This window comes from Micromys minutus (genome assembly GCF_963924665.1).
Source record: "Micromys minutus genome assembly, chromosome: 24".
In the NCBI taxonomy this organism is placed as follows: Eukaryota; Metazoa; Chordata; class Mammalia; order Rodentia; family Muridae; genus Micromys; species Micromys minutus.
The window spans coordinates 9,217,627-9,244,105 of NC_137959.1; the positions used below are offsets into that span (position 1 = coordinate 9,217,627).

Sequence of the window (26,479 nt, forward strand, 5' to 3'; positions counted from 1 at the left end):
AAAACGTAGGTGGAAAGGGGAAGTGGTCCTATGGGAGGAGCTGCCCAGACGGTAACAGGGCAGCAAAGATAAAACAGATATAGAAGGTGTTGAGCCAGGAGTACTGGTGGAAAATGTGTGCTAGCCGGGCAGAGGATTAGAACTGCCCAGTCTGTGAGCTAGTCAAGGCTCCTCCAAAAGACCACAGTTTAGCCGCTCCTGTCCCAGCCACCGTCAGCCGCAGTAGCAGCCCGGCCTCGCTCCTCAACTTGCAAAGATTCCTACGGAGACTGAGAGATGCATCGAGTCCCTGACTGCTGTTTTCCAAAAGTACAGTGGGAAGGATGGAAACAGCTGTCAACTCTCCAAAACTGAGTTCCTTTCCTTCATGAACACGGAGCTGGCCGCCTTCACAAGGAACCAGAAGGACCCCGGTGTCCTTGACCGCATGATGAAGAAGCTGGACCTCAACAGTGACGGGCAGCTAGATTTTCAAGAGTTTCTCAACCTTATCGGCGGCTTAGCTATAGCATGCCATGAGTCCTTCCTCCGGACTTCCCAGAAGCATGTCTAACCTTCTCCATTCCCTTCCAGCCCCCAAGTCATCCCCCCTCCCCCGCCCACACCTGCGCTGAGCCCACCACACTTACCACACATGCAGTCCACGCCTGATAGCGAAAATAAAACGATGTCATTTTCACAATTTTATCCCCAACAACCATGTCAGGTGGCTCAGAACCGCCTGTCACTCTAAAGTCTGGGCACTTGGACATGTGCACGTTCATTTACATAATTAAAAACAATAAAAATAAACCTCAAAAAATTCATATCAAACAGGTTTATTGTTGTTATTTGTATATAAGTTTGGGTGTGTGTGTTCCATGTGCTCACATAGAGGCCAACTTGCAGGAATTGGCTGTCTGTCCTCTTTACCATGTGGGGCCCAGGGATTGAACTCAAATTGTCAGGGTTGACAATAAATGCCTTTACCTACTAATCCTCTTGCCAACCTGATTTGTTGTTTTGTTGTTTTTTTGTTGTTGTTGCTGCTGTTGTTACTGTTTTGGAAGTTTTATTTTGTTTTTTGTTTTTTTTGTTTTGTTTTGTTTTGTTTTTGCTTTTAAGGCATGGTTTTTCTGTGTAGCCCTGGCTGCCCTGGAACTGCACTGCATGCACTGGGCGCTGGGCTCCATCTCCAGCACTAAATGAGCCAAGTATGCTAATGCGCACCTAGGATCCCAGCCGTCCATCCTGAGCTACCTGTTGAGTTCCAGGCCAGCCTGGGTGTGTTGCCTAGTTTTATGACATAAGCTAGAGTTATTTAAGAAGTGACACTCTGAATTGATAATACACCTCTATCAGATTGGTCTGTAGGGTTAGACAGTTCTAACACTGGGTAGTTGGTTGTGGATTATACAAGAAAACAGACTAAGCAAGCTGTGAGGGGGTCAAGCCAGGAAGTAGCACTCCCTCATAGATCCTCCATGGTTTCCTGCCACCAGGTTTCTGCCTGGAGTTCCTGTCCTGAATCCCTTCAGTTATAAGATATAAACTGAGGGTTGTGAGGTGAAAAAAATCCTTTCCTCCCCATGCTGCTTTTGAACATAGGGTTTTATCACAGCAGTAGTCACAGCAGTAGAAACCTTAACTAAGACATTGGACTACCCTAGGCCCTATCTCAAAAATAAATAAATAAATAAATAAATAAAAGGCAAACAATGAAGAAGCCAGTGGTATGCAAAGGAATTATAGTGGTGTGGAGAGGAATTATAATTTCTAATTCCATGTGCCTTTTGCTTGTGCCCTGGGCCTGTTTTCCATGTCTGGTTAGTGATTCAGAGGACAGAAAGTGTGGTCTGCCATACTGTACAATACTGTAATCTCTGACTGGATCCACATGTATTTGGGCCATGCTGACAACTGTCCTCTGGAATGTCTTGTGATCAGAAATGTGGGGAGTCTTGTATTTGTAAGGACACCTGTGAGGCCAGCAGAAGAAGGTGGAGGCAAGGGACCATGAGTTTTTGTTTGTTTTCATAAGCATTGGTATTTTACCTGCTTGTATGTCTATGTCAGGATGCAGGAGCATCTGAAACTGGAGTTATGGAGTTATGGAAACCTGTGAGCTAACATGTGGTTGCTGGGAATTGAACCCTGGTCCTTTGGAAGAGCAGCCAGTGCTCTTAACCACTCTCTAGACCCCCTGCTTCCTGAATCTTAATGAACCTCTTTTAAATTGTTTGGTTGGCCGGTTTTATTGTGGTTTGTATGTTTTTGTTTGAGACAGTGTTTTTCTATGTAACCCTGGCTGTCTTGGAACTCACTCTGTAGACCAGGCTGGCCTTGAACACAGAGATCCACCTGCCTCTGCCTCCTGAGAGCTGGGATTAAAGGCCTGTGCCACCACTGCCCCCACGGTTTTTTTTTTTAAGACAGAGTATCATGCCAGGTGGTGATGATGTACCCCTTTAATCCCAGCACTCGGGAGGCAGAAGGAGATAGATTTCTGTGAATTCAACAATAGCCTGATACATAAAGGGAGTTCCGGGACCGACAAGGATACACAGAGAAACCTTGCCTTAGAAAACCAAGACCAGGAATGGGATGACACAGAGTCTCACTGTATAGCCATAGCTGGCTTGGAACCTGCCTGTTTACCAGGGTGGCCTTGAACTCAATGATTCACTGCCTTTGCCTCCAGAGTGCTAGATCAAGGGTGTGTCCCATTACACCTGATTCAGGTTCTAAGGGGTTTTTCATAATTTATTTTTATTTTATGTTCATTGGTATTTTGACTGCAGTCATGTCTGTGTGAGGGTGTCAGACCCACTGGAATTGGAGTTACAGACAGATGTAGGCTACCCATGGGTGCTGGGATTGAACCTGGGCCCTCGGGGTTGCTTTTAACCACTAAGCTATCTCTCTGATCCCGCTAACTTCTGAGTCTCCTTTAGACCTTCTTAGGGATTCTAGTCTCTTTTCTGTCTTGGTGAAAACTTGACCAAGACAACTTAAGATGGTATAAGGTTCACTTCATTGCTTCTCATAATTCCCTGCTGAGGGAAGTTGGGGCAGGAACTCAAGCAGGATCTTTGTGCGGAAGCCATAGAGGAAGGCTGCCTGCTAGCCTGCTGTCTGACTGGTTCCTGCTCCGGCTTGGCTATCTCTCCTAAAGGCCAGGACTACCTGCCTGGATCTCAAGGAGCCCCAGTTCCACGAGCACCTGTAACAGAACTCATATCCTTTGGGAGAGCAGTCAGTGCTCTTAACCTCTGAACCATCTCTCCTGCCACAAGTGTTTTAGTTGACAGCCCTTTGAGGAAGAGGCCTCTTTCATATCCATTTGACACATGGCTTGTTTTCAGACAGGCTCTTATGCAGCTAGTGCTGGTCTCATCAGTATCATCCTGCCTCAGTCTCCCTACACCCTGGGATTGGAAGCCTAAGCCTACAATATGCTGTCCATGTAACCACATTAGCTTACTGAACTCTGCAGTGTTTCTAGAAGGTGAGACAACCGCAGCCAGTTACAAAAAGGGAAGTTGAGGCACACAGCTAAGGTTCAGGTAGGCAGGCCTGTACCCAGTTCACATGGTCAGCCACCAGCCTCTGCCTCTCTTACATCAGCCTCTTCTTTCTGAGAGAGCCGTGAATGGGCAATGGCCGCCAGCCGGACATGAGAACAGAAGCCCAATCCTCCCTTGGGCCCTTCTGGCTGGCTTCATCTCCTTGAGGACTCTCTAATGCTTCCCCATCCCCTGGCACCCCATTCCTGTCTGTGGTCAGACTAAATACCAGATAGGATGAATCTTAGCTTTTCCTCAAGCATTCCTCATGACTGTGGCTGAGTTCAGGCTGGCTGAGGTTATGAAAGTGGAGCTGGGATGATTGAAGCCGGCAGGGAGCAAGGGATGGGCTAGATGGGCCTTGCCACCCTGTCCAGCCCTCGGCCTGCCCTCTTCAGGGAGGGGAAAGGGACAGTCATCTTCTCGGGCCCTGTGGTACAGCTTGGAGTGTGTGTGTGTGTGTGTGTGTGCGCGCGTGTGTGTCTGCTCTATGCCAAGAGATGAAGTACAGCTGAACTCACAGCAGACACTGGAGGAAGTGAATGCTGGACAGAAGCCTGGGGAGAGGCACAGCAGGGCTGACCATGGTAAGGAGTACAGGGAAGGTCTGCGGGAGGGTCTGTGGGCGGATCTGCCCATCCCCTGCCTGGTTCTGTCCACTGGCGAAGTGGCTAAACCCGCCCTGCTGAAAGGAACTTCTCACCAGGTGACTTTCTGACCCCTTGCTTTATTCCAGAGGCCTCAAGAGTTGCTCCTGCTGCTCCTGCTGCTGAGGTGGCCGGCAGCATACGTGGAGGACCCTGCCTTCCCACACTTGGGTGACAGTTCACAGCCCCCACCAAGGCCCTGTCCTTGGCGCTGCTCCTGTCCCCGAGATGACACAGTGGACTGTGCTGGTCTGGACTTGAGGGTGTTTCCAGACAATATCACCAGAGCTGCTAGGCACCTCTCCTTGCAGGTGAGGGCTGGGGGTCTGAGGGGGAGGCATAGGGCCAGGCAGAGTTCATGTGGGAGGTCCACATGCCAGAGCTGAACCTGGTCTTGTTCTGGGTCTGCTAAGCCAGGCCAATGCCAGAGGTAGAGGGATTGTGTGTCCAGAGAGTAAGTAGTTTGGGGTCAGCATCTTAGGAGTAAAGTTGATTTGCAACACTGGGTTCAGCTGCATGGTGGTGGCACACACCTTTAATCCTAGCACTTGGGAGGCAGAGGAAGACAGATCTCTGTGAGTTCCAGGCCAGCCTGGTCTATAAAGCTCTAGCCAGGGCTAAAAAGTCTGGGTCAATAGTTGTGATATTGGAGGTCACAGGAAAACTTTGGGATGGTTTTAGGCAAAAGGGTGTTGGGGTCTGAGATCAGAGTCTGTTGTGGTGGCCCCAGCACTAAGAACACAAGTTGGAGGCCACCCTTCACTGCATAGTGAGGCCCTGTGCTGGGCGTGGGGTGTTGGGGAAGGATAGAGGCGTGTCAGAGACGAAGTTCAAAAGCCTGTGCGGCTTCAGGCGCAGGGCAGTCGATGGGTGGTGCCGTAAAGGGCCCAGTGCTTTGCAAGCCTCAAGGTTGTTGGTGTCAAGAAATGGGATGTTTTCTTGTCTCCTCCTCTTCTCTCTGGAGATATTAGGGATGAGCCCAGGGCCTGCCTTGGGGATGCTAGCAAGTGCTCTGCCTCTAGGTTACAAGTTGAGGAGCAAGAGACAGGCCTTTGTGTGGTTATCTTTACTCCACAGAACAACCAGCTTCAGGAGCTCCCCTACAATGAGCTATCTCGCCTCAGTGGCTTGCGCACCCTGGACCTGCATAGCAACTTCATCTCCTCAGAGGGTGAGGGCCTCAAGCTGGGAACAACCAGGTCCCAACCCCTCTCCACATCCGCTGTTTGCCAATTGTGGCCAGCCCTTGGGGGTTTCCACAACTGCTGAGCACGGTGGAATTTCGGGGGTTGGGGGATGGTGGTGGCTGTGGAGTTTTGAGTAAGGACAGGATGTGGGGGTTGGGGGAGAGCCTAGGAATCTATGCTAGTCTCTAGCCTTCAGAGCGGGGTTGCTAGAATGCTGGTCCCCTCATCCATTGCCCACTGTGCTCCCACCCAGGCCTGCCTGATGAGGCCTTTGAGTCTCTCACCCAGCTAGAGAACCTCTATGTGGCCCACAATAAGGTGAGCCTTTATTCCTAAGAGGTCACAGCCTGGCGGGGGTCACCTGGCGAGCGCGACCTGGGATGGGGGTTGGGGAGGCAGGAAACCGGGCACAAGGACCAGACGCTGTTGCCCTTGCAGCTTTCTGTAGCGCCCCAGTTCCTGCCACGCTCCCTGCGTGTCGCCGATCTGGCTGCCAATGAAGTGGTGGAGATCTTTCCTCTCACCTTTGGGGAGAAGCCGGCACTCCGGTAGCCTTAGCCCTGGCTCCGCCCCCAGCCTTTGATTCCACGATCCTGCTCCCAGAGGCCTAGGGGAAACTGACCTGTCCTTGGGAGCATGTACATGGCTCAGCAAAAGGAGAACCAGAGCGCAGTCTGGTCTTTCGGAGGGTCTGAGGCGTAGCTGTGCAGTGGGGGTGGGGCGTGAGAAAAGGCTGGGCTCTGTTCGGGGTGGAGGCACAGTGTCAGGAAGAACTCAGATCAGTTTGGGGGGCTATATCCTTAAAAGGGGCTTCAGCTCCGTGTAGGGAGTTTAGGGATATGACTATGTACTGGGGTGGGGGTAGGGTGGGAATTTGAGTAGTGTGAAAGAGCATCTTATCAAGTCTAGACTAGGACAGATACCACCTACTTCAACAATCCACACACAAACACACACTGACACATGCACATGTATGCACTCGTGCGCACACACACACACACACGCCCAAATACACACACCCACTGGTGTTTAACTCTCAAACAGGAGCTGTTGGTGACCCCAGCTGGAACTGAGGGCATCAACGTGGGGGAGGGTGGTATGCACATGCATAGGCAGGTGGCTGCAGCCCAGCTCTCCTCAGGTCCGTGTACCTCCACAACAACAGACTGAGGAACACCGGGCTGCCACCCAACACCTTCCATGGGTCGGAGGCTATCACCACCTTAAGTCTTTCCAGCAACCAGCTCAGCTACCTACCGCCCAACCTGCCGGCCTCTCTGGAACGGCTTCACCTGCAGGTAGGTACCCTGCCCATTGCACACATATACCTGGGTCTGGGTCTCTCACTTACCTGTGGCCTTTGGGGCTTTTCCACCTGCTCCTTTCCTTTCTTTCTTTCTAACGACTTAGTTTATGTGTGAGTTGCTCTTTCTGCACGCACACTTGCAAGCCAGAAGAGGGCATCAGATCTCATAGATGGGGCTGTGAGCCACCGTATGGTCGCTGGAAATTGAACTCAGGACCTCTGGAAGAGAAGCCAGTGCTCTTAACCACTGAGCCATCTCTCCAGCCCCCTTTTCATCCTTTCAACTGCTCCCCGGAATTCCAGATGTTAGAAGAATCATAAAACAAGCAAACAATTCCACTTTGCACAGGCCAGGCAAGCATCCACCACACTCTTACTGAAGAACCTTCTGTCACATCCCTGGCTGTCCATGCCAGACCCTCTATCTCTGTCTCTTCTCCCTTCGGCAGAACAATCTTATCTCCAAAGTGCCCAGAGGCGCACTGGGGCTCCAGACTCAACTCCGGGAGCTGTATCTCCAGCATAATCAGTTGGCAGACAGTAGTCTGGACGAAAGTACCTTCAGGTAGGAGCTCTGCAGCCCCGTGCTGTCGGCAGCCCCTCCTATAGGATTCCTAATCCAGGACTTCATTTAGTGAGTACCTAGTGCATACCCAGGTGCCCTGCCTGGGATTAAAGGTGTTACTCTATGCTGTGATGCTTGACAATTGTCTTTGTTCCCTGCTACCCTTTCTTGAGGTTCCATTACCCAGTAGTTCAGGGTTTTGTGGTAGAGAGGTAAAGTCCAGGCCAGGAAACAAGCTTACCATCTGGCCACACCTCATCACCTCCCTACAACATTCTAGACAGGCAAACAGGAGCTCTGGGCTGCTCCTTAGCACTTGTGGGTTTTGTTTTGTTATGGTTTATCAAGAAAGGATTTCTCTGTGTAGCCCTGACTGTCCTAGAACTTACTCTGTAGACCAGGCTGGCCTCAAACTCTGAGATCTGCCTGCCTCTGCCTCCCTTCAGAGTAATGGGATTGAAGGTGTGCACCACCACCCCAGCTTTTTTTGTTTGGTTTGCTTTGCTTTTAAGACAGGGTCTCTATGTAGCCATGGGTGCCCTGGAGTTTATGTAGACCAGGGTGGTCCCCAACTTATTTAGCTCTGCCTGCCTCTGCCTCTTGATTGCTGGGACTGATGATGTATGTCACAACTCCCAGCTTAATTTATGTCTACGAAGGTTTTTGTCTGCATGGATGTCTATGTACCATGTGTGTGAAGTACCTGAGGGAAGAGGAAAGCTGTAAGAGGACAGTGATCTCCTGGGACTGGAGTTAAGACAGTTGACAGCAGCCATGTGGGTCCTGGGAAGTGAACCCTGGGGCTCTGGAGGAGTAGCCAGTGTCCTTAATTGCTGAGCCATCTCTCCAGCCCAGCCCTAATTTTTTTTTTTTAATTTTACCTGTATGTAGTTCAGGCTGGCATCGAACTCAGATCCTCTTAGCTCTCCTCATGAATGCTGGGATTCTATATTTATGGCCATTTGGACTGTCATATATATTTCTTCTGTATCATGTCAACCCAGTTGCTACATCTCTTTTAACATGAAATCTCCAGTTTAAAGGAAGCCTAAAACCATTTCTTTTCCTTTCTGGTAAGATCTGTGGGATCTCTTTCTTGAAGTGAGCATTCTATCACCCCTCTCTCCCACCAGCAAGCTGAGCAGCCTTGAGTACCTGGATCTGTCCCACAACCAGCTGACCACAGTACCCGAGGGCCTGCCCGGAACTCTGACCATATTGCACCTGGGTCGCAACCGCATCCGGCATGTAGAAGCTGTAAGGCTGCATAGAGCAAGGGGTCTGCGCTACCTGCTGCTGCAGCACAATAAGCTGGGGGCCTCGGCGCTGCCCGCGGGGACGCTGAGGCCCCTGCGATCCCTGCACACATTGCACCTTTATGGCAACAGGCTGGAGCGTGTGCCTCCCGCATTGCCCCGCCACTTGCAGGCCCTGGTGATGCCCCATAACTGCGTGGCCGCGCTAGGTGCGCGGGATCTGGTCTCTGCGCGAGCCTTGGCCGAGCTCAACCTGGCTTACAACCGTCTGGCTAGCGCACGCCTGCATCCCCGTGCCTTCCACCGCCTGCGCGCCCTGCGCAGCTTGGACCTGGCGGGTAACCAGTTGAGCCGGCTGCCCGAGGGCCTGCCCTCCAGTCTGCGTTTGCTGAGACTGCAACGCAACCAAGTGCGAACCTTGGAGCCAGAGCAGCTCGCCGGCCTGAAGAAGCTGCGGGAGTTGAACTTGGCGCACAACCGGCTCCGCGTGGGCGACATTGGGCCCGGTTCCTGGCACGAGCTGCAGGCACTGCAGGTCAGGGGCTTAACTACGATGTGGTCATCTCCATCCCACCTCTGAGCTAGGCCATGCCAGAGTCCCGTGTGGCCAGCCTGACGTGGTTGACACAGACCCTGTTCAGGTTGTTGCTGAAGTGCTCACCTGACTTCTGGGCACTCCTCCATTCTAGCCAGTGACTGTGGCCTCTAAGTTCTGGCCACAGGACAGGGCCCTTATCCCTCTCTGACCCCAAGCATCCTAGTTATAGGCCATCTGGGTGATCACAGAGGTAACAGTGTGGTAGCTGGTGAGGACTGGGCCGGCTGCATGGGCGAGGCTGAGGTAGGATTGAATTTGAAGCCTGCTAAGGCCATAGGAAGAAAATGGGAGGTGGGGGAGGGAACGGAAGGGAAAAAAAACAAAGGAGGAGGATGTGAGGAACCACCATCTTTACACCCACCTACACCCCTGCCCATTGGGTAAAACAAATAGATAAGGCCCAGTCCATCTCTATGGAGTGAAGGAATTTGGTAATCACCACCGAACAAGGGTCTGGAGGAGGCCTGTGCAGGGCAGGAAGAGGCAGAGGACTGGAGAGGAGGCTCTCAGTGTGCAAGGAGAAGGCCCTGAATCTGCCATGTTGTTGTGTGTCTGTCAGGTGCTGGACCTAAGCCACAATGAGCTATCTTTTGTGCCCCCTGATCTGCCTGAGGCACTGGAGGAGTTACACCTGCAGGCTAACCGTATCAGTTATGTGGGCCCCGAGGCCTTCCTCAGCACCCCCCACCTTCGTGCCCTCTTTCTCAGGTGAGGGGCAGGGGAGTTGGGATGATGACAGTACGTAGCTCAGCTGTCACTGCCCTAACGTCCCCACCTCTCTGCACAGGGCTAACAGGCTTCATATGACAAGCATCGCAGCCGAGGCCTTCCAGGGGCTTGCACACCTACGTGTGGTAGACACTGCAGAAAACCTGGAACAGGTCTTGGTCCAGCTGCCACGAAAGAGCAAGGAAGCCTGAGCCGGGGCGGGAGTGGGGCTAGCTAAGCAGCCCTGGCCTGAGCTCTGAAGGACTGAGGACAAAGTTCTCAATTGGGGCCTCAGAGGCTGAGCCTGTTCTGCCCAGAGCTGGCCAAAGCACTAGGAGCAGGTATCTCCTACGGGAGGTGGTGAAGCAGGAAGCATGCCGACGTGAACATTTTGGGGTGCAGACTACACCCTCCACCACAGATGGTGATGGGAAAATAAAGCAGATGCATGCCTTCTCATGTTCACAGGGGACTCAGTGCCCAATGGGACCAACCCATTTCTTCCCCACAGCTCAGAGGAGCGTCTTTTCCACTCCTAAGTGGGGACACAAAGCTCTTGGATACAAAGTCAATCAGTTCGGAAGACCTGAGGCAGACACATGGTCACCAAATAATGTCCTGCAGGGCCCAGCCTTACTGTGTACACCCAAATGGTCCATGCCAGGGGCTCACCCAGGCCTTTCCAGGGAACTGGACTGAATGGGGAGGCCCAAGCCAGCCACTGTAGGGCAGGGTAGGCACATCAAGGAAAAAAGACAAAGCTGAGGCAGGTGTGGCCTTGGCTGTTCATTCTTTGTTGGCCCTGGGGGTGGGGAGCAGCTGGGCCAGCACAGTCCCTAGAGAGCTGGCTGAGCTTGACAGCCTCAGAGGTATCTTTGGAGAGGGCTGTGGGGTTAGCAGTGGGAGGGGCAGGAAGTAAAGTGCTTGCAGGGCCCTCTGGGCTCGTGTCCCAACTACCCTCCTTGCTCCAGGTGCTCCTGGATGTGCAAACAGGACTCTCCAAGGCCCAACCAGCCAGGCTGGGGTGAGGTGCTGTCCCAATGCCCCTGGGGCTGGGGGTCTGGACAGGGTGAGTCCAGAACCAACTGTCCGTTGATTGTCTGCTTGTCTCTTCAGTGGCCCTGGAGCTCTGCCTGGCATTGAGCTGTACGGCCTGTAGTCCAGGATGGGCCTCACCTGCGGAGTCGCTGCAGCTGGGGGAGACACCAGGGGTCAGGGGACCACCACCACATGTGACCCCCACCTCTGTGGCCACTTACCTCGCTCTCCACCAGGTTCCTTCGGTACAATGCCTCCTTCGCAGCCTCCTAGGGAAGGGGTGATTGGTTGAGTCTAGGATGCCCCTGACCCTCTAACTCAGTACCCACCACACAGGTCTGGCTTACCCTGCTTCCATCGTAGCCCAGGCGCCGGGCAGCCTCTGTATAGAAGTGTAGCTGGCGCTCCAGATGGCTTGCATACTCTTGAGAAGTGGAAGTGGGGGTCAGGGCCAGGCATTGCCTCTCCCCACTTTTGTCTCAGCTCCCTACCCACTGCACACCTCTCTTATCAAAGACCTCTCTCCAGCCCTTTTCTTGACCAACTCCCTCTCCAGATACACCCTTATACAGTCCCTCCTTCACCGGATACAGCCCCCATTTCTGTCCCTACCCCTGCGGAGGGCAGCACCCCCTTGCTCCAGCTGTGCCCTCTGCCATTGGCTACGCTGTACTACATCCTGGTACTGCTGGGCCACTTCTGGAGGCACAGGCCGACGTGCCTGCCTCAGGGCCAGGATCTGGAGGGTACAAAGGGACCTGTGAGCCAATCTGGAGCTCAGCCCCACAGCCTACCCCACTGAGCCCAGCAGCGTAGGCACCTACCTTCCTTTCTAGCCGCTCTTGGTCAAAGGCCAGCACACTAAGACTATGCAGAGGCCGTGCTGATCTGCAGAGTAGAGAGGAGGATGAGGGGCTACAGAGGAAGTGGTGGGGAATCCACGGGAGTCAGTGGGCAGAAGCACAGGATGGGTGGGGCTAGGGGAGTCTCAGAAAGTCTTCAAGACATCTAGAGACTAGGAAGGGAGACCCGATGCCAGAGGTTCTGGGTCTGCCTGCCATCCTGACACTCAGGAAAGGGAGGCAGGGGACATTATTGAGGGACAGAGACAGAAGAAAGTACAAGAGTGAAGATAGAGGAGGCTGGATATGTTGGCATTGGTCAGATCACAAAAGGTCTTAACGATCAAGAGGAGGCTTGTAAAGTGAATTCCTAAGAGAAGGGTGCCACACATGTCTCTGAGGTCAGATGGGATTCGGTCTGACCTGCCTGGTAGAAAGAACAGGAACTGAGGCGAGACTCACTTCAGTGTGGCACAGCCCACACGTACCTGTTGCCTGCTTCCCTTGAAGACGCGGGCATGAGAGGAACCTTTGCCTTGGGCCCAGTGACCTGTTTTGGTAGAGAGTCAGTCCAATGAGTACTGAGTCCCTGACCCTGGCCCTACTCCCAGAGGTGACTGAGAGGCAGGAACTCACAGTGGGCACAGCTGCTGGGATGTGATCAATGACTAGCCACCTCTCAGTTGTAGTCTCCAACTGCTGGGCTGTCAGTGGCTCCCGGATGCGGACCATCACCTCGAGCCGACCCCCTGTGGGCCGGCGGCCATCCAGAACCTAGGTAAGAACAAGTGCTGGTGTGAGCAAGAGCAGCATCCTCAATAGGAGCCCTGAAGAACGCCGGGGACAACCAGTAGCAGACCAGAGCGCTCAAGTTTGTTGCAGGCACTAGCTCACCTCCAGGATCTCATGGACTTCACAAGCTGTTTCCAACATATCCAGCTTCAGCTGGGCTGTACCTAGCACCCTGTCAGTCTTAAACAGCCCCCTGTGGAGGAAGACACAATGGTGAGCATGTTGCTCCACCTGGAGCCCAGAACCTCTCTGATCCCTGGCTCACCCCTTGTGGATCACTTCGAACTTGATGCCCTTGGTTTGAATGGCCCTTCGGAAGCCACGGTGGCCACGGTTGATGCAGAGTTTGAACTGCTCCTTGAATTCTATGCAGGGAAGGAGGGAAGAACAAGAAGCAGCTGGGAGTGGGAGTACACACTGGGCTTTTACTTTGTGTGTGGTGGCTGTGTGTGTGTGTCCATGTGGGGGTTACAGCACCACCTCGGTGTCAGTCTTCACCTTCCACCTTGTTTGAGACAAGGTCTCACTCGTTGCTCTGCATCCACATGGCCCACAAGTTCTCTGGTCTCCTCACTGCAGGAATGTGGGACTGTAGAGGCATGTTGCTCTACCAGTTTTAAGTCAGATCTGGGGATTCAAATCCAAGCCCGTTTTCGTGCCCTACAATTGCTTCCTTCACCCACTGAACCATCTCCTCTCTGTCCTTGTCTTTTTTTTCCTAAGGGTGCTGGGGGTGGGAGCCCAGGGCTTGTGAATGCTAGGGAATACCTCTGAGGTAGATTCCCACTGTGGCCCTAGTTTTAGGTTATCTTCAGCAGAAGACAAGGTGACTCACCAGGGGAGTCTGTGTTTTTGATCACACTGGTCTTGTCTTTCTGAGCTTCTTCCTGTATCAGGGAGGAGGCAGGAATGATCAGGACCCAGGCCAGATGTGGACTTCCGAACTGCCTTGCTTCTTGGTCCACACCCACTTAAAAGATTGTACTTACCACATTGGGATAAGGGAAGTCAAATCGGACAAAGGCATCCAAGTCACTGGGGGACAGCCCTGTGGGTAGACAAGGGTCAGACCTAGGTAGAGAGACCAGCCTGCCCTTGCCTCAGGGCTGCCTCCTCACCTGTGGGTGTGGGCAGATTAATGCCCTTCACAATAAACAGGAGCATGTCGTTGTTGCTCAAGTCCGGAAAGATCCTTTCAGTAGGCAGGGAGACAGAGGTAGGTACCTCAGTCCCACCGGGAGCTCTCACCTCCTTCAGCGGAGCAGGGGACCCCCCAGATTTCACAATCAGGCTGTAGAGTTACGCACGCCCTTGCGGGACACTACTGGGCTCCCTGTTGAGTGCTCACGTTTCCTTGGTACCTACTTCTATCTGGCTTTGTATGTATTGTGTGTGTATAAACACACGTCCCTGTCCTCGCTGACCTATCTCCCTGGCCCTTAATTGCCAGTTTTATTTAGAATTTACTATGTGCTTGGCAGTATCTGATCTTTACTCTACATTCCTGGAGTCCTACTAAATGTCAGCCAGGACTCTAGTTGCCAGAGGATCCTCTACTTTTGAGGCAAAGTCCCACGTAGCCAAGGCTGGCCTTGAATTTCTGATCCTCCTGCCTCTACTTCCTCGGGGCTGGGATATGGTTTATGAAGTCCTAGAACCCAGGATCTCAAGCATTGCTGGGCATGAATTCTACCAACTGAGCTACACACCCTGAATCATTCTTTCATTTACTAATGACTTTCTGAGGATCTGCCAACTCGGCGAGGGCCCTAGCTCGTGCCCGCCCGGACCCTGTGGATATCTGCTTCCACCATCTATTCCCTCGACCAGAATCAGGTCCTGCTACAGCTCTTAAGTGTGGCTCCCTCCCGACAGTACCCAGCAGGGGTTTGGGGCCATACTTGATGACACTGAAGGTCCTTTGCTCAAAGCGGGCTGCAGGTGTGGGCAGACTTCGGGCAAAGGCTTGTTTTAAGGTGTCCATGCTCCGCTTACAGTCTTCTGCCAGCTTCTCAAACCTGTTGAGAAGGCACTGCTCAGGGCCCCAGCAGCTAGACTGCCAATGCAGGTCCCAGGGGCAGGCACTTACTTAATGGTTTCAGCAATGTTGCCCAGGTGCGTGAACTGTGTGGAGTGGTTTAGACACATCTGCAGGGGAGAGAAGTGGAGGGTGAGTGGGAGGTTGGGGCATTATAGGGCCAGGGTCATTGGTGGGGCCTTACTTCATGCTGCTGTCTCAGGAGCTTGGTGAGCTCCCCATAGCGACGCACAGCCTCCTGAGACATGCCTGGGCCAGGCCGCTGCACCAGCACAAAATCGTCCTTGTTGACAGGAGCAGGTGGCACCTGTGGAGGATGAGGCTGCTAGGCACGGGCTACTGGCCCACCAGGAACCCCCATCTGGCTGGGGCTCTGTCACCTCTCTGCCCATTACTCTTATCTCCTGTATGGGGTCACCCCTCAATTCCTACACTGTCATGTACAACAAAAGCCTGTCTGTGCTGCCCAGTACATGTGCAGGCCCTGCTGTGTGGCTGGGGACTGGGGTGCAGAGCAGAGAGAGAAGCACTGCGGCACACAGAACTGAAAGTCTGAGGACAGTGCGGGACACAGTGAGTCCAGGCTTGCCTGTGTACAGAGACCCCATCTGCAAAGAGTGATTAGAACCAAAGACTTAAGAGAGAGTAACCCCAAAGAGTGCCTGGGGGAGCACTCCAGCGTGAGTGCGAAGACCCTGCAGCTAGACTGTGGCTGGTGTTTGAGGACAGAGGGAGGGAGGGAGGGAGGGAGGTCAAGACCATGGGCCACAGTAAAGTCCTGGATATACCAGCATGTGGTCTCCCTAGCTAGAATGCGTGTCCTGTAAGGGTGGGGGTGTTTGTTGTGCCCAGGACCCAGAGTGTGCTCCACACAGACTTCCTGTCATGCTGCTGTCTGTTACACAAGGGATCCCAGGATCCTGCCTGATTTTGCGGTGGGAATGACTTCAGGTCTCCAAAGACAAAAATAATGCTTGGAGTGAACAGTCCTATCCAAAATGGCAGAATCGGGGATTAGAGTCTCTTCTCTAGTAATGGCACACAGCATTGATCCTGCAAGAAACTTCAAGCCCCAGAATACTCTGCAGCTAGCCACATGGCTAGCTCTAGCTAATGGGAGATAAACACAAGGCTGGGTTCTGAAGACAGGAGTGTTTGCTGTAGAGGAACAGAGAGAAGTCAGGGTGTTCCAGGTCCTGCAATGACTCCTTTAAGTCACTCTGTCCTTTTGCTCCACCCTTTACTGGGCGTGAGGCAATGGGTCAGTGATCTGTTTGGATCATGTGGACCAGGACAAGACCCTAGGAAGATGAAAGCAAAAGTACAGAAGCCTGGGCCCCACAAGCATCCTGTTGTAGAGTCTGTCCTGAAATTCAAGAAGTAACCATCTCCTTTCAACTGTTGTCTCCCAAGGGCCTACTTGTCACAGCAGCTTAGTTTAAATGATAACCAATACATTCTAGGTCACATGGCTGCTAGGGAACCACAGGCAGTATGCAAACAGAGGCCTCACCTTGGCAATGTCCACAGGCAGTCCATTGCGAGAGGCCTCTAGCATGGGCTCTAGCCCTTTGGCCTGGCGCAGATGCATCTTGGCGCCCTCTACGTCGTTCTTTTGCTTGGCGCGAAGCGCAGCCTGCAGGAGCTGCTTCTTACGGCCCTCCAGGAAGGCCAGCTGCTGCTGAGCTGAAGGTGGAAAAGCCTCAGTGGGGCTTCCAACCCACTGGGGTCAAGTTGGCCTGGGTAGCCACGGTAGGTGGGGTACTTACCCCTGGTGGAGGTACCCTTGGTGGCAGCTTTGCCTGCTGGGGCTGGTCCTGATGGAGGTGCCTTGGAGGGCGAGGACTTCAGCTGGGCTGTGGAGGCAGCAGGGGTATTCTGCTGCAGAGGTATAGAGAGAGGTCAGAGGTCTCCAATGCCTGCAATGACTCATTCCTAGGTGTCAAAACCCAAACCCAAGAACCTATTCAACAGGGTCTCATGTGTTTCAGGCTGGCCTCAAACTCATTATGTAGCTAAAGCTGACTTTGAACTCTTGATCTTCCTGCCTCAGCCTCCCAAGGCTGAGCTCACAGGTATGAGGCACTATGACTGGCTCATCTTCAGCACTGAACATACTTACGGTTTTGTTCCCACCTCCTCTCTGCAGCAGCTCTGCACAGGGAGGCGATCCTGTTTTGTGCCCATTCAACAAGGTTGACCCAGAGACCCACAGCAAAGAAGTGACAGGCCTGTGCTATGAGGCCACGGGACTGTGAAATGCACCCTGGTTCCCAGTTGAGCTAAGGCTTGAAACCCCGGTCACCCTGAAGGGACAGTAGGTGTTTCGCCTAATATCCGAGCACCAGGCCCATCACTAGCCTCAGCTTTCCATAGAGTTGTGGTTATTAGGCATTAGAGCAATGCCCCAAGCCTTTCCTCAGGTAGAGGACATGACCACAGGTCACGGAGGCTCAAGACAGATTTCCAATTTAATGAGGTACCTAAAGGCCTGGAGGCTTAGCCAATGAACTTTCCTTCCCAGACACTCCTCCCTGCAAAAGGTATTAAATCTCAGGCCCTCCCTGAGAAGTGAGATACAGTTTTACTCATCCACTTTCTGCCATGACAGTAGACGCCTTAAAACCATGGACTGTCTCTTTTCATTGAGATTCGCTGTGGGGAGCCATGGAGAAGACCTTCGCCTACAGAGCTGCCATCTCATCTCCCACAGAAGGCCTCTCTGTGCTCCTAGCTGCATCAGCCACCAAGCCAAACCAAGCCCACCATCATCAAGGCAAACCCCCCACCACCCTGTGGGACCAGTTGGAGTTCACCCTTATCCCCCCTCAGCCCCAACTAGATCTGGCGCACAGGCCCACACTCTGTTCTCAGCTCTTCCACAGCATCCAGTGGTGCCCGGGTGTCCGAGAGCCTGAGAAACAGATGACCTCAGCCTCCTTGCAGGATTGGGACCCTCGAGCCAGTTCACCTCAAACTGAGCTTCCCCAAGCCCAGAGCAGTGTCCCGGGGCTTCCCTCGAGTCTAACATACACCCGTGACACGTACGGTAAGCACAGTCAACTTCCCGCATCCTGCCTCTTGAGCGGCCATGCCCTGTGGCAGAGCAGACGCAGGACCCCACTAACCCACATGAGGCTGGTCACTCCTGCTTTGGCCAGGCTTCCCAGGTCCTCCTCCCATTATCCTTCCCCACCTCAGCCCTGACCCCTCGAACCTTTTTAGGAGTCTCATCCTCTTCCTCATCTGAGCCTTCCTCGTGGTTGGCAAGCTTCATGGCAGTTTCCAGGACTCCCACCAGACTTTGCTGAGAAGGCTCAGCAGACTCCATGCCCTGAATTGGGGGGAAGCCTAGGCGGCAGAGCGGCTTGGTCAGTGCCCCACTATCCACTGTTGGAGGCCATCAACCCCTCCTCCCACTAAGGCATTCTAGGCCTTCCTCTCTGTTGGTTTTCTGAACAGCTTCACTATGTAGCTCAGGTTGGCCTTGAGCATGTAGTCCCTCTGCGTCAGCCTCCCGAGTTGTGGGATTACAGGTATGTATCATGCAAGTCTTACTGCTTTCTGCACACCAAAGATGGAGCCTGGGTTTTGTGCGTGCTAGGGAAGTGCCCTGCCTTTGCTCTGAACCCACGGCCCACCCTGGGTCTGACCTGATCTGACTCAGTGCCTGAACTACTGACTCCCCTCCCCCTGGCTGCTCGTTCCCATGGTGCTTGCTTCTCTCGTGCACCTTGGGCAGATCCTGACAGACTGTGAGGTGGGCCTCAGCTGGGAGAGGGGCCCCAATGTGGAGGGTAACTGTTTCTACAGAAGACCTGTGGGCAGCTGAGAACTCCAAGGGCTCTACTCCATGGAGGACATGGCAGGACTAAGTGGAATGAACGGGGGAGGGGGACGGTTGGAAGACATAACGACCTCCTGCCTGACAACTGTCCAGTATCCCTGATGCAAACAGTGCTGTCACAACTCACTCCACTCTGGCTAAGAAGTCTGCAGAGTTCTTGAGTGCACTGCACGAGAGAGCTGTGAGTGGGAACAGACCAGCAAAAGGCACAGAGTAGGTGTGGGATGAGGAGTGGGCCAGGGTAGACCTTATGGTGGGAACATACTTGCGGTGGGGTACAGCCTACCTGGGGGCACTGGCAGCTCCGCCACATCCACAGTCCGGCCTGCCTTGTGGGCTCGAATAGCGTCTTGATATTGCTGCAGGGCACAGAGGTGTTAGGGGGCCCTGAGATAGCTCCTGGGAGCGTTTATCTGGCCCCCTACACACCTTGACAATTCGTTCATGCATGCGTGCCTTCCGCTGGTCACCCTTGGCCTTGGCCTGGGCTGCAGCCACATTGTACCGCTCCATTCGCTGCTCTAGCGCCTCCAGAAGGTTCCTCGGGGGTTGGGGAACCTCTGGGTCAGAAGTGGGAAACAGGTTAAGGGGCAAGGGAAATGGGGTACTGGTCCAATCTGCCCACCTCAAAGGATCTCACTGGCCTACCTGGCCTGGTGAGTGTTGAGGTGGGAGTCAAAGGTTGGGCTGCTGGCAAGGGGGGCTCTGGGGACAGCTGGTCTGGAGACAAGGAACACACAGTTGAGTGAGGGGCTTGCTTGGTTATCTTGTGCAGAACCAAAGTGAACAGTAGGAATAGGAAGGGGCACGGGATAGGGTCCTCACCAGGTGGAGGGGGTAGGCGGGACAGGTCCACCAGTTCCCCTCGGCTCAGGGCCTCCAAGACAGGGTCAAAGCTCTAGGAGAAAGAATGAGATGAGTAGAGAGGGGACTCCTGGGGTTACCAAGCCATCCTCTGCCATACTGAGATACTGCTAGCAGGCCAGAAGGCAGCTGAGGCTCTAACAGGTACCACAGGTACCGCTGGCTGGTTCTCTGGAGGAGCTAGGACAGGAGCCTGCACTCTGCCTCCGTGTGGCTGAGACCCACCTTAGCTACTCTCAAGTGTCTAGTGGCTGTAACGGTGTCATCCTGATGCTTAGCACGAAGGGCAGCCAGTTTGTACTCGTGCTGAAGGCTCTGCAACCGGGCTAGGGGGCTGCAGGGATCTAGAAAGAACAACGCAAAAGAAGCCTAGGTTAAGCTCACTACACAAACTGCCCATGTGATTCTCACAACCAAGTTTTGAATCTATTTTAGAGATGAAAACCTGAGGCTCCAAGGCATTCTCTCTGCCAAGATCACTCAGCTGTCCAGTGGAATGAGGGACATTTTCCCTCAAGGCTAGAGGTTCAGAGACACTACAGTGTCTCCCCCAAGATATATGAAAGCCCAGTGGAGACTTGTACCTTTTTTTTTTTTAAGATTTATTTATTTATTATATATAAGTACACTATAACTGTCTTCAGACACACCAGAAGAGGGCATCCGATCTCATTACAGATGGTTGTGAGCCACCATGTGGTTGCTGGGATTTGAACTCAGGACCTCTGGAAGAGCAGTCAGTGCTCTTAACCACCGAGCCATCTCTCCAGCATGACTTGTACCTTTTTAATCTGTCAGTTTTCATCTTAAATGTAAACAGTAGCCAAGGCTGCTGCTCACAGTGCCTTGTAATTATGAACGTCACAGAGATAGCTGTAAGCCTTTCTCTCCTTCGTGGCATCTGTGGGGCTTGGGTGACGGTGGAACAGACAGCCTCCACATACTTGGCAATTTCCCGGCCTCCAAACAAGGCCCCTGGCTTCCATAGCAGTCTTTCTGACTAGAAGGTGCAGCAGGTAAGGACACCTGTACCATCTGGTGGCCCGAGCTTGACTTCTGGGGCCCACACATAAGAGAACTGACTCCCACTGGTGACGCGCCCATCTTTACATACGTGTCATGGCACATAAGTCCTCCCACCCCCATTTAAAAAAATATAAATTCCAAAGTGATTGGAAACTCACCAACATTTACTTTAATAAACATTTTTAGATTTATTTATTGTGCATGAGTGTTCTGCTTGTAGATGCATCCCTTTCTTGCTTGGTGGCCTTGGAGGCCAGAGAGGGTATCAGTTCCTTTGAAATTGAAATTAAGCTACCCAGTGGGAGTTGGGAAGCTAACCTGGGTCCTCTTCAGGAGCAATAAAATGCTTTTAACCGAAGAGCCCCAACATTTGCTTCTTATTTTTAAATCCCCTAAAGAGATTTATTTATTTTTATGTGTCTGAGTGATTTGTCCGTGTGTCTATACCAGCAATGTGTGCCTGGTGCTCCAGGAGGCTCAACAAGAATGTCAAATCCCACTGGCCTGCCTTACGGATGGCTTTGACCTGACTTAAGTGCTGGAAACCATCCTCTGTAAGAGCAGCCAGTGCTCCTAACGGCTCAGCCAGCTCTCGGGCTCTGTTCTTCTCCTTCTCCTTCCTCTTCTTCGAGACATGACCTTATCACATAACCCTAGCTGGCCTGGCTTGCTATATAGACCACCATAGCCTTGAAACTCAAGTGTTCTGCCTTCCAATTGATGGGAAAAAGGCATGTGCCAGCATGCCCAAACCTATTTCTTATTTTGTAATTTACAATAAACCACATAAAACTTAACATTGTTTTTCTTTTTCTGTTGTAAATATGTTTCATGTTGGGTGGAGATGGTGGGACACATCTTTAACCATAGGGCTCGGAGGCAGACAGAGACAGGGAGATCTCTATGAGTACACAGCCAGCCTGGTCTACACAGTGAGCCCTGTCTCAAGAAAGGGTTAAGAAATGATTTTATTATTATTGTGCAGGTGGAGGTCACATGATGAGTCTGTGTAGCTGACCCTTTCCGGCCACTTTTACCGGGGCCTTAGGGACTAAACTCGCGTGTCAGGCTCGCCCACCTGTGACTTTACCCACTTTGCCCATTTCCTTTTCTCTTTCTGAGGTGGGTCCTACTGTGTGTAGCACAGGCTGTCTGTCCTCCAAATTATGATTCTCCTCATCAAGCCTCAAGTGCTGGACTAACGCATGTTCGGGGTGCCTGACTGGCTGGAACCAGTTTCGTGTATGTGTTGTTCTGTGTGGCTGTGTGTACCTGTAGAGGCCAGAGGTGAGCATCAAGTGTCTTCCTCAGCTGACTTTTGAGACAGTCTCTCACTGGACTTGAAGTTCAGTCACACTGCATGCAGCTGGTTACATACATGCTGGGATCTGAACTCATACTCCCGTGCTTACAGAGCGGAAACTTTCCTGCTGAGCCATCTTCCTAGCTATGAACTACTTTTTCTTTTTTGAGACGGGATCTCACTGTGTAGCCCTGGCTGTCCTAGAACTCACTCTGTAGACCAGGCTGGCCTCAGACTCTAAGATCCATCTTCTGTCCCTGCTTCCCGAGTGCCATTAAGCGAACCACTCCTCCTGGCTCTATTAACCTTTACACGCAGAGTTCAGCAGCATTACACACATCCTCCCTCACCCAGACTAAAACTCCATCTCTATTAGACACTGCCAGCAGGGCCTCCTGCCATTCCACTTCCTATCCTCATGGATCTGACAGCCCTGGGACCCTAAGACTGGAATTCGTGACTCTGTCTTTTATAGCTTTCTGCATATAACATCATGTCCTCATGAAAACACAAAACAAAAAATAAAAAACAAAAATGTTGGGCAGTGGTGGTACACAGGAGGCAGAGGCAGGTGAATCTCTGAGTTTGAGGCCAGCCTGGTCTACAGAGTGAGTTCCAGGTCAACCAGGGCTATTCACAGAGAAACCTTGTCTCAAAAAAACAAAAACAAACCAAAAAAGCATCATATTCTCATGGTCCTTCCATGTTAGAGCACATGCTAAAAAGAAATTAATTCCTTTTTATGGCTAAATAGTATTCCATTGTATGCACAGCCCATATTTTAAGGTCTCTGAAGAGCTCACATAGACCCTGTATGACCCAGCCCTTCCCACCATTTACCTGGGGGTAGCTGAGGCTTAGCAGAGGTTTGTGCAGTGGTAGATGGAGCCTCCAAGGTGACGCTGGACTCTGGGGCTGGCGGGCTTACAGGAGCCAGGTGGGAAGTAGCATGGGTGTGGCTGTGCACAGTGGCTGGTCCCTTCCCTGAGGCTACAGGTGGTGGGATGTCTGCTTCATTAATGGTGTTACCCTTCTTTGCAGAGACCAGCAGGTTTTCCAGCGTCTGGAACAGGATGTGATGTGAGTCTGAGATCAAGGGTGAGCTTGGTACTCCTGAGTCAGGTAGGGTCCCAGCACCCTGGTGTTCTCCTGCTCACCTTGAGCCCCCGGTCATAGCGTCGCATCTTGGCACTGTCCCCAGCTTGCCTGGCGCTCTCCACTGCAGACTGGTAGAGGGTTAGCCTTTCCTGCAGTGTGGCCTCTATTCCTGGGTTGGGGCTTGACGGCTTTGGCTATAGGAGGGTTGGGGTACAATCTGGATGTTGACCCCACTTAGGCCGCCCTAGCCAACCTTTTAGATTATGAACACATTTTCTCCCAGAACAATCTTTCCCACCCCAAATGCTAGAAACATCACAGTTCAGAGGTAATGTGTCAAGGTCATGTATAGAACGAGGGATGGGGTGGGTGGGATGGGGAGGTGGGCCTTGAACGCTGGTTGTGTGTATGTGAGTAACTTATGGGAGGTATACCTGGACCACAGGCATCTGGGGCTCCACAGCCTTCCTTTCTTCTCCAAGGACCTCATTTAGCTCTGCCTGTAGGGATAAATGGCCAGGGTAGGAAGCCAAGGCTGCTGGACAGGGCACTGGGATGATACAGTCTGCCCTGGCCCTGTGCTCACCAGCAGGTCCTCATCAGCCTCCACATCATCCTCATCTGTCCCCTCCTCATCTTCATCCAGGTCTTTCATGCAGAGCCGGGCCATCTTCTCAATGGCTTCCATTGGCAGGGGACCTGGTGGCAGAAAGAAGCCCTAGCTAGAGCAGGATCCTCCCAGAGCCCCAAAGAACAGCACAGCAAGCAAGGGAACAGATCCCCTTCCCTGAGCACTGTGGCACCCCACTGTCCTGAAGCTCTTCTAACCTGATGCCATCTTCCATCCATCTGCCAACCCACCCTCCAAGCACTCACTTCTTATCAAGTCTCAGCTATGTTGCCAGACATGCTGAGTTGGAACTGCAGCTCTGCAATGTTCTCACTACATGACCTTGAGCAAGTTCCCTCAGCTCCTTGCTTCAGGACAGCGGTTCCTCCCAGGTAGACTGTGAATTAAATTCTGAGAGCAGCAAAGCTACAGCTGTCCCTGCCTCGTCCAGATAACAGCACCTTCCCCTCTGGCTTGCCCCAGCACCTTCTTTTCATCCTCACTCTCTTGTGCTTGGGGCTACAACCAAGTAAATTAAAGGCTACATTAGATAAGCAAGGCAACCACAAGGTAACAACAGGACTCCAACGTAGCAGATAGAGCATGGATACACTGGACGAAGATGACTCATGCTGAAGAGGACAGGAGATGTTATCCTGGCACTCAGAACATTGTATAATTTGGCTTATCAATGATTTGGGAAGTTCACCATTTAATTACCTCCTCTCTAGATGTGAGTAGGTGAAAACAGAAAACAAAAGCATGAATCAAGACGGGGCTTTATCCATGGCATCTTGGCACAGAGCGTGTGTTTAAGGAAATGGTACATGTGTAAAGGCCAGAGGACAACTTTCAAGGGTCAGTTCTCTCCTTCAACCGCAGAGGTCTCATGGACTGAACCTCGGGGATCGAACAAGCTTCTCTGCCCACTGAGCCATCTTGGTGGTCCTATTGTCATGGTTTTATTAACTAATAACCCACAACTTTGCCTTCTGTAAAGACTTACTGTATATTAGTGCCCAATGAACTGGTGACCAACAGACCTGTGGCTCCCACCTGCGTGCCACTACCTACCACACATATTACTTTCCAAAAGCGCGGACTTAACCATCTATGCTTTGAAACACCAAGCGACACTTTGCTTATGGCCACTGTGAACAGTGAAATCGCTCACATAAAGCCCAAAACTCGAAGAGCCGGGAAGGCAGCTTGATAGCTAAGAGTACAAACTGTTCTTGCAGAGGACTTGAGCTTCATTCTCAGCATCCACACGGGGCAGTTCATAACTACCTGTAACTTCAGCTCTGGGGAACCTGACATACTCTGCTATCTTCCATGTCTGCACACATGTGGCATACACATACAGACATATTACACACAGAGAAGAAACAAAATCTAAACAAAGAAGAAAAATGTGGCAAGAAACAGATTGGAAAAGCCCCAGCCCCACCCACAGCTGATCCGACAGTCTAGACAGAGAACCTAGACTCCAGGGAGGTAGGTCTCTTGTCTTCCTGCCCCACGTCCAACCCAGTGCCTAGCTCCATGTACTGCCGCAGAAGAATTGCCAAAGAGTGTGTTGAGCATCTTTCTTACCTTTGCCTTTCAGTTTCTCTAGGGCCTGGGGCTGACCCCCCACCAAAGCCAGGAATTCAGCCTCCAGTTCCTCTTCATTCACCCCATCCTCAGGGATCATCAGGCCGTCTGGGGAGAAGTCAACCAGCAGACCAAGCTATGGGAACAACCATGGTCCAGTTAGACCTTCCATGTATCTCACTCAGCCCCAGGTGGCCAGGACAGATCCAGAGAGTCCATACGAAATGCTGGAACCAAACCTCTAAGAGTAAGCCATTTCTTGGAGAGACCAGGAGGCTGAGACAGACATATCGTACAACAACATCCTTTGATCCAGATATGGCTCAGCAGCAGAGAACCTGCTGGGAGTGCACCAGTGTCAATAAAGCGCTAACCTTAGCATGTGCACAGCCCTGAGTTCTATCCCCAGCACGGCAAGGAAAAAAAATTAAGAAATGAAAGCTATGACAACGACAAGGTTGAACCAGAGTGTGACGAGTTACATGAAACTGCTCTTTCTGTAGGTCCAAACTGGCCAACTCCTACCATCATGCATGGCTTCACCTACCGGGAACAATGATAAGCACTATGTTCTAGCACCTTCCATAAATAATCTCACTATAAGTCCTTACAACTGTCCTCTGATTTAAGGACTCGTCCAGGCTTCCATTCCACAGGTAGGAACACTTAGGTTCAGAGCTACAAATACATCAGACAAATGTACCAAAGCCAGGAAGAAATCTGAGCCCTGAATTAGACCCGGGCTCCCAGGTTCAAAGATGGGACAAATGAAACTCCTACAGGTTCTGAATCTGGGAGTATAGCACGGGGCCAGTCCTGTAGGTTTTCCTGTACACCTCTGGACTGACATTTCTATCTAGCCAGGTGTTTATCCTTATGACCTTGGTTAGATGTCTGCGGCTCTCTGATCCTCAGTGTCCTCATCTGTACAATGGATATAGCGTGTAGCCTGACCCAGTTGATGCAAAGGCCTGAAAAGCCGGTTTGATTGCTTTCCCTTCCCGGCTGGAAGTGTTGCAGCAACAGGTGTTCCCTGAAACCCGGGTGGGAAGCCAGAAGCTGGATGGCCCAGACCAGTAGGCCATACAGGTCGGGAGCGAGCCTCACCTCGGGGGCGGGGCGGAGACCAGGGTACACCTGGTGGCGAGGATCTAGCTTTTCTGGGGGGTGGGGCACTCCCTGCGAGTGTGAGGAAGGGTGGGGAGAGACTCTGAGTCTAGGCAGGTACCCCTCAGTGGGCAGAGGGGCACACACTCACCTGGCGGGCGGTGACAGCACCTCGGCCCGGGGGTGCCTGGGGTCCATTCCTCTTGTGCATCTTCCAGGCTCGAAGCCCGGACTACGAGCCACTGCACCTTTGCCTTCCCTCTTCACCGAAGTAGCGTCTCAGAGCTCGCGCTGATCCTGAGCCCCGAGTCCCTCCCCCGCGCCCGGCCCCTGGGATTCTCGAGTTTGGGCCGCCCAGCTTCCGCCTTGGCCTTCGGGAGCGCGGCCACTGGATTCTTGGGCTCTGTAACTAAACTACATTTCCCGGCAGACAGTGCGCGAATGCGCATGCGCATGGCATGAAGGGCCCGGAGTTTAGGTGGAGCATGCGTAAGGCGTGGAGTCGG

At 52.4% G+C, this 26,479-nt stretch overlaps 3 protein-coding genes across 3 annotated transcripts; 2 read left to right on the top strand and 1 right to left on the bottom strand.

Moving 5' to 3' along the window:
- Positions 1–30: 30 nt before the first annotated feature.
- On the top strand, positions 31–553 carry LOC308435896 (protein S100-A11-like; the record flags this gene model as incomplete). Its single annotated transcript, XM_080936641.1, has 2 exons — positions 31–51; positions 257–553. The coding sequence occupies 2 exons, from the start codon at positions 31–33 to the stop codon at positions 551–553; spliced, it is 318 nt and encodes a 105-aa protein (XP_080792767.1).
- Positions 554–3,899: 3,346 nt separating this feature from the next.
- On the top strand, positions 3,900–10,024 carry PODNL1 (podocan like 1; the record flags this gene model as incomplete). The annotated part of the gene is made up of 10 exons (XM_080936642.1): positions 3,900–3,980; positions 4,282–4,503; positions 5,270–5,363; positions 5,633–5,697; positions 5,818–5,927; positions 6,521–6,677; positions 7,135–7,250; positions 8,384–9,041; positions 9,664–9,812; positions 9,892–10,024. 10 exons carry the CDS (start codon positions 3,900–3,902, stop codon positions 10,022–10,024), a joined length of 1,785 nt encoding a protein of 594 aa, XP_080792768.1.
- Positions 10,025–10,602: 578 nt separating this feature from the next.
- CC2D1A (coiled-coil and C2 domain containing 1A) lies at positions 10,603–26,332 on the bottom strand. The gene is made up of 29 exons (XM_080937441.1): positions 26,125–26,332; positions 24,867–25,002; positions 23,247–23,359; positions 23,095–23,160; positions 22,720–22,854; positions 22,403–22,625; positions 19,459–19,577; positions 19,195–19,267; positions 19,018–19,089; positions 18,799–18,929; positions 18,656–18,728; positions 17,740–17,873; positions 16,292–16,403; positions 16,036–16,208; positions 14,707–14,829; positions 14,574–14,632; positions 14,386–14,502; positions 13,603–13,676; positions 13,474–13,532; positions 13,320–13,371; positions 12,750–12,849; positions 12,587–12,677; positions 12,329–12,466; positions 12,181–12,242; positions 11,675–11,738; positions 11,463–11,589; positions 11,198–11,274; positions 11,072–11,119; positions 10,603–11,005 (listed from the first exon to the last, which is right to left on the bottom strand). The coding sequence occupies exons 1-29, from the start codon at positions 26,182–26,184 to the stop codon at positions 10,985–10,987; spliced, it is 2,832 nt and encodes a 943-aa protein (XP_080793567.1). The 5' UTR covers positions 26,185–26,332; the 3' UTR covers positions 10,603–10,984.
- Between the last annotated feature and the right edge of the window lie 147 nt (positions 26,333–26,479).

Excerpts from the sequence above, each read along its gene's own strand:
- CC2D1A (XM_080937441.1), bottom strand. The coding sequence starts at position 26,184 with ATGCACAAGAGGAATGGACCCCAGGCACCCCCGGGCCGAGGTGCTGTC. Across the intron at positions 12,678-12,749 it reads TTCGAAGTGATCCACAAGGG|GGGGCTGTTTAAGACTGACA; the intron begins GTGAGCCAGGGA and ends CTTCCTCCACAG. Across the intron at positions 12,243-12,328 it reads TCCCAGCAGCTGTGCCCACT|GTCACTGGGCCCAAGGCAAA; the intron begins GTGAGTTCCTGC and ends CTACCAAAACAG.